The 6,989-nt window shown below is 40.2% G+C and overlaps 1 protein-coding gene across 1 annotated transcript; it reads left to right on the forward strand.

The window, feature by feature from the left end:
* The first annotated feature begins 230 nt into the window (after window positions 1–230).
* LOC131660862 (THO complex subunit 5B-like) lies at window positions 231–5,256 on the forward strand. The gene is made up of 8 exons (XM_058930214.1): window positions 231–605; window positions 697–987; window positions 1,107–1,443; window positions 1,918–2,255; window positions 2,368–2,618; window positions 3,065–3,635; window positions 3,719–3,853; window positions 4,103–5,256. Exons 1-8 carry the CDS (start codon window positions 360–362, stop codon window positions 4,364–4,366), a joined length of 2,433 nt encoding a protein of 810 aa, XP_058786197.1. The 5' UTR covers window positions 231–359; the 3' UTR covers window positions 4,367–5,256.
* Window positions 5,257–6,989: the final 1,733 nt, after the last annotated feature.

The following is a 6,989-nucleotide window of genomic DNA, read 5'->3' on the forward strand; positions in this document are numbered from 1 at the left end:
TTATAACAAAAACGAAACATCAAATTATAGTAAATCACATAGTGCAATTGAGATTATCCAATTAATTAGAGTTTAGGAGTGAAATGTATTAAAAATTTCCAATTAATTAGAGTTTAGGAGTGAAATGTATTATAAATATAAAATGGTGGGTGAGAGATGCAATGAGTGGGGTAAGAAATCCTCACAAATAATTCGAATATGTATTTTGTTGTTCTATTTAATATTTAAAAGTATTGATAAAACAAGCATGTGAGACTTGTTTCCGGCTTTGATAAACTATAACGAAAACAAGCAGGTGAGAACCGGATTTAAGGGAAGAAGAAGGGTTTTAGGTCAAGCAACAGAAAAAACAAGCGAAAATGGAAGACGGTGAGATAGAAGAGGGTTCAATCGCCGTCGAAGAAGAACAACACCAACAACCGTTTCCCCATTCCTCAGAAGACCCCATCTCGGAGGAATCACCCTACGAAATTCTCCACAACAGCAAATCCTCCATCGAAACCATCATCTCCGATATCCTCTCCATCAAAAAAGACGCCAAACCCAAACAACTCCTTCGCGATCTCGTCACTCAAATGTTCCTTCACTTCATCACTCTCCGTCAGGTCCCTAGGGTTTCTTCAATTTCACATTTCCTCAATTCCATTCTCATAACACAGATTCGATAACTTTCAATTTTAACCTAATTTTTTTCAGGCGAATCGCTCTATATTGATTGAGGAAGACCGTGTCAAAATGGAAACGGAACGAGCCAAGGCACCGGTGGATTTCACGACACTGCAGCTTCATAATTTGGTGTATGAAAAGAGTCACTATCTTAAAGCGATTAAGGCTTGCAAAGACTTCAAGTCGAAGTATCCTGACATTGAACTCGTACCTGAGGAAGAGTTTTTACGCGACGCCCCCAAAGATATCAAGGATTCCGTTTTGTCAAAAGATACTGCTCATAATCTGATGCTCAAGAGGCTCAATTTTGAGCTACACCAGGTAATAAAGAGATATTCTGTTGCGAAATCATACATATAATATTCAGCATTTCGTAAATAGCTTAGAAGAAATGTGCATTAAGTATGCTTATGATGATTCTTATGTGAAATTTCTATCAGCGTAAAGAGCTCTGCAAACATCATGCGAAACTGGAACAACAAAAGAAAATCCTTTTGGATACTATTGCAACCCGGAAGAAGTTCCTGACAAGTCTCCCTTCACATCTTAAGTCTCTTAAGAAAGCATCATTGCCTGTACAAAACCAACTAGGAATTATGCATACAAAGAAACTTAAGCAGCATCATTCAGCAGAGTTGCTTCCACCAGCTCTTTATGTGATTTACTCACAGCTATTGGCTCACAAGGAGGCCTTTGTAGAACCCATTGATTTGGAAATTGTAGGGAGCCTGAAAGATGCTCAAGCTTTTGCTCGTAAGCAAGCTCACAAGGAAACTGGTAAGTGAGGGCTGATACGTGAAATTTAGCATTCTATAAGTATACTATATTACCAGATCTATTGCCACTGCTGACAGTGTATATTCTGACCCTAGATTATATTTATAAACACAATTTTTGTTTTAATTATTTAACTTCAAACTAGTGAATCACACTATCACTCCAAATGTACGAATAGGACATTGTTAGCTCTTGTAAGTTTTAGATAGTTGTAATGCTGACCTCAAGGTAACAAGTAAAGGAAGGGAAGTTTGTTACCAACAGTTAAGTACTGCCATGATTACCAAGTTTATTATTGGTCTTAAGTTTGTGTTTTCTCTGCTTTGTTTGCAATCTTTCTATGCATGTTCCCTATGTGGCTTTAGAATTTCTTGAGCATTTGAAAATTTTAAAACTGAATCTTGATTGATTTGTTATTTTCTTACTCAATTTAAAAAATATTTGCTATGATGTGATTTTGTTTTTATTACTTAGGCATTTCTTCTGTCACGGAGAGTTCTAAATTGGAAGATGATGTTCCTGATGATGAAGATGATGGTCAGAGACGTAGAAAAAGGCCAAGGAGGGTACAAGTCAAGGAGAGCTCTGACCAAGGGGGCATATTTCAAAGTCACCCACTCAAAATCATTATCCATGTGTATGAAGATGAGACTTCTGATCCTAAGCCTGCAAAACTAATTACTCTAAGCTTTGAGTACATGGTGAAATTGAATATTGTAGGTGTTGGAATAGAAGGATCTAATGATGGTCCAGACAATGACATCTTATGCAATTTATTTCCTAACGATACAGGCCTTGAGCTTCCTCGCCAGGTTTGATTGCTTTCCTGTTACGGGCATGGTCTTCATTTCACTATCTGCATCTTTGATGTATTATCCTACTAATCATTTATCTTCCTTTTCTTTCGTTTAAATGATGATGCAGTCAGCTAAGCTCTTTGTTCAAGATGCTACAACGTTCAATGCTCAGAGAACTTCACGTCCTTACAAATGGGCTCAGCACCTGGCAGGGATTGATTTCTTGCCTGAGGTATCTCCATTGCTCCCCACTGACAACAGTGAAGTAGCAAGGAGCGAAGATGTTATATCTGGTCTCTCATTATATCGCCAACAGAACCGAGTACAGACAGTTCTGCAGAAAATCCGCTCAAGGAGAAAAGCTCAATTGGCTCTTCTGTGAGTCACGGCTCTAGCATGTTTACAGTTTTAGAATTTTAGAATATCAAGGATCTTTTCTTGATGTTCAACGAAGATAAATACTGTAATTCTATCAACCTAAGATTTGCTATCAGGCTTTGCTTTGGTTGTGTTTTTATCATTGACATCTTAGTAATGTTTCTTTGTTTGCCCCCCTCTTCTGAATCTTTTAGTGTTTATGCTGCATGTAAGATTTGCCATCAGGCTTTGCATTGGTTATGTTTTTGTTATTGACATCTGAGTAATGTTTCTTTGTTTGCCTCCCTGTCCTAAATCTTTTTAGTATTTATGCTGCATGTATGACTTTTTTTAGTCTATTTACAGAAATTAAATTATATTTTCAAGGATCTCTAGTTTATCTTGATTATCCACGTTGATGGGCATGCTGAAGTTAAAATTTGTGGAATTCCTTGGCTGGCTTACAGGGAACAGCTAGAATCTCTTACCAAGCTTGAGTGGCCTCTTTTGTCCTGCAAAAGTGTTCCATGGGCTTTGCACACCCCTCTGTGCAAATTGGATGGCTGGTCACCTATAAAAGCCTTACCTGTACCTAGTGAAACTTCACCTCTGGCTACCATAGATAAAGAGGAGCATGTTCAAGAATCAATGGATGTTGATGTAATTGAAAATTCTAGTGCCACAAAAGAAGATCTGGATGGTATGACGGAAGATGGAGAGCTTCCTACTTTACTTCCAAAGATGACTAAGTTTGACCACTCCAAACAAGCTAGCTTAATTTCAAAAAGTATCATTCCATCACTTAGTAAAGTTAGGTCCAAGAGTTTCAAAAAAGTTGATGATAGTACAGATTTCTTGCTGGATACTGATAGCGATTTTGATGAGCCCGCACAAATTGGAAGTGAACTCGAAGATACTGTATCTGATTACTGTGCTGGAAAGTCTCTTTCTTGGATAGATTCTAGTGTGAAGGAATTTCTCCTTGTTCTTAGCAGAAAAACTAACACAGATGATAGAAATGTGAATTTGGAAGCCAAGGTAAGAAAACATCCCTTTTTTAATCTTACAAAATGAATTCAAGGATCTATTGGAATTTCCACCTATATTTTATTTTTTGACAGATTAAGATCAGTATGGAATATCCTCTAAGACCTCCACTTTTTGCACTGAGTCTTTGCCGTATACCTGTTGGGGAGAATCATTTTAAGAATGATGGATTGGAGTGGTACAATGAACTTCGCGCAATGGAAGCGGAGGTGAGTAACTGATCGTTCCAGATGTTACTGCTGTATAATCATTTGCTGCATCTTATGATTTCTTCAAGGAATGGGACTCATAATCACATGTATTTTGTTCTTGAGACGAGTCTGAAATCCATCTCCCCTCGCTAAAATGTCCAAGATAAAATAAACAGAAAAGAAGAAAACAGCATAATATTCCTCTGCATCATCACAGATGTTGCCATTTTCTTGATTTGTTTTAATGTTTTCCATTCTAAATTGTAGGTCAACTTGCATATGGTAAAGAAACTACCTGTTAATGAACACAATTATGTATTGGCTCATCAAGTGAGTTGTCTTGCCATGTTGTTTGATTATTATTTAGACGAGGGCTCATCATCTAAAAGGACAAACTGCACTACCTTGGTTGATGTTGGATTATGCAAGCCTGTTAGTGGCGGGTTCCTGGGAAGATCTTTTAGAGGAAGGGATCACCGGAAGATGATCTCCTGGAAAGACATGAAATTTACTTCAACCCGACCCCAGTAGCGGTAGGTTTCCAGCTAGATCTTTCAGAGGAAAAGACTGCAATGCTGATCTTCTGTGAGGACATTGAGTTCATGTCAAATTGACCTTAGTTGTTATGTTCAGCTCTAGACAGCACACATGGACTATATAGTGCTTGTATCGACTGTTGTAAAACTAAGGCAAATTTTCATCCCTTGTGTGTTAGCTAGCCTACCATCATTCCTCGACTTTACCGTTGCAAAACTGGTTGAGACATTGGTAGATTGTGGAACTGGTTGAGACATTGGTAGATTGTGGAACTGGTTGAGATATTGGTAGATTGTGGGGGTCATTTCTGCCACTGATTATTTGTTACAGCAATTCAATATTTGGCAAGTGCTGCTGCACGGGTTTAACTATGCCCCTACTTTGAAGAAAACACTTGAATAGTGGCTGTAGTAATTTTTGTAGTTTCATTATAAATTGTAATTTATTGATTGTGTACTGTAGGGCATCTTTATTCTTTCTCAGTATAGGTATTTCCTTGTACAATTTTTCTTCACAAAAGTCTGTGTCTATGGTCTATAACCCGTGAGTGTTTAGCCACATGATTGTAGTTTTTCTAGCCACATGATTGATATATCCGTGGACTGATGTCTATTTTTAATCAATGATAAAATGAGTATTTTTCCATTTTAATTAATTCATACTTATGTGTGAGGTCTAGACCATGGATCCTCTCCTTCCCTCCTTTTCTCTCCTTCACAAAAACAAGTGTAGTAGAATTAATTGCATCAAGAAAAAATGATAAAAAGAAGAAGAGAGAGAAAATATTAGAGATATATAGAGAGAAAAGTGTGAAGGAGATAATTGGAGAGAAGAAATTGATTGAGAGGATCCAAGTCCGTGAGGTCTATCCAATGTTCCAAATATATCAAGTGTTTGTTGAGTTAATTTGTATGAGTTCTTATTTAAAAACAATTTATATTGGGCCTATGGCTGGCCTACTATCGGGCAGGGCCTAGTCCGGGCAGGGCCCAGTCCAGCGCATTGCAATGAAGGTCCAACAAGAGCGACCCCTTTCAAGAGTATGTGGCCAACTGCCTTCTGTAAGAACTGGTCCTTCGGCCTGCAAATCCAATCTAAAATAGTATATCTTGGCCCAGCGTTGGGGTACTATAAAAACTTTTTTTCCAGCTCAAACTCGACTCGTTAAGAATTGACCGAGTTCGAGTTTATCACGAACCTTTTTTTCAATTCAAACTCGACTTGTTAGAAGTTCACGAACATCTTGATTCAACTCGTTAGGTTTATATTGTTAGGTTCATCTAGCTTAATTCACAAACTTTTATATATATATATATATATATGATCGTACCTGATCAGGAGAATCGTCAAGGCAGCAGAATCTGGCTTGGAGAGCAAGATGGGGGGGGGGGGGTACCTGCAAGGTTCTCCGATGCTTAAGTTAGTAGCTATCAGAGAGTGAGGGTTGAGAGTGAATAGAATGGAATACCTGACCCTCTGGTGAGAGAGGGTATTTATAGCCCCCAGCGCTGGGCCAAGGTTTCCTAATTGGGCCAAATCTAATTGGAGGCCCACGTGCTAGGAAACTGTCAGAACGTCCTTGTGCTAGGGCTGAGTCAGCAGGTGACGCACGTTCTGGATGATCATAGCGTAGGGTTCGGAGGTGGTTGACCGAATCCCCCGCTGCGTGACGCGTGGTCTTCGCGCGCGGATAACTCCTTGACGGTTATCCAGTAAATGGGCCCAATGAATTGGGCCTGCTCGGCTAGTAAGAGGAGCTGGGCCTGCTCGGCCCAGGCCAGAACAGGAGCCCCCCAAGTCATTAGTCTTGTGAGAGTGATGACTTTAGCCAAGAGGCTGGCCGAGCAAGAGCACGAATGTTGGTCGTCAATTGGGATCTCGTCGTACGACTAACTCTGCGAGGGAAAAGGTTGCTGCTGGGGATAAGAGCCAAGGGTGGTCGGATGGTGTCCTCGAAGACCCGTCGAGGAGGTAGCTGTCCCTTGGTTTCCTCTTGACATGCTTGGTTGCTTCTTGTCAGAGTGTGGCTGACAGGTGGCAGTTGCAGAGACTGTCATCATTGCAGCGCCGTTTTTAGGCATAAATGCAGACTGCGCCGTTTGGGTTTCCAAAGTTGTTTCGTGACGTGGCACCCTTTCGTGGATGGAGCTGCCTTGGGGGTGTAATCAATGATGGCGTCTCCTAGGCTGCCTAGGCTATCATGACACCCTTTGGCCTCCTTTCCCTATATAAAGAGCAAGAAGACCATTCATTCGTCACTTAACATTTTGCAAACTTACAAGACTCGCTCACAGCTCTCCTCTTCGTCTCGCACTTCTTTCTTCTGCTACTTCAAGTAAGTTCCTCGTCTCCTCCTTGCTTTTATTTAAGTTTTATGTTCTAGCTTCGAGTGCGGCGGGCAGGATTGATGAGTGCGTCGAGCAAGCTTCATGAGTTTGTCGAGTAGTCGTAGGAGTTCGTTATTTCTTTCATGCGTTTGCCGAGTAGGATTTGAGTGAGCGGGACAGGAATAGTTGAGTTAGACGTCCAGGCTTTAGATTTAATAGCGAACAATTTGTATGAGACGAGCGAAGGAGACGGTATGCCTCAGTTAGGGTGTGAGTTTGCCGGGGAGCTA

The sequence above is a fragment of the Vicia villosa genome, linkage group LG3 (assembly GCF_029867415.1).
Source record: "Vicia villosa cultivar HV-30 ecotype Madison, WI linkage group LG3, Vvil1.0, whole genome shotgun sequence".
Classification (NCBI taxonomy): Eukaryota; Viridiplantae; Streptophyta; class Magnoliopsida; order Fabales; family Fabaceae; genus Vicia; species Vicia villosa.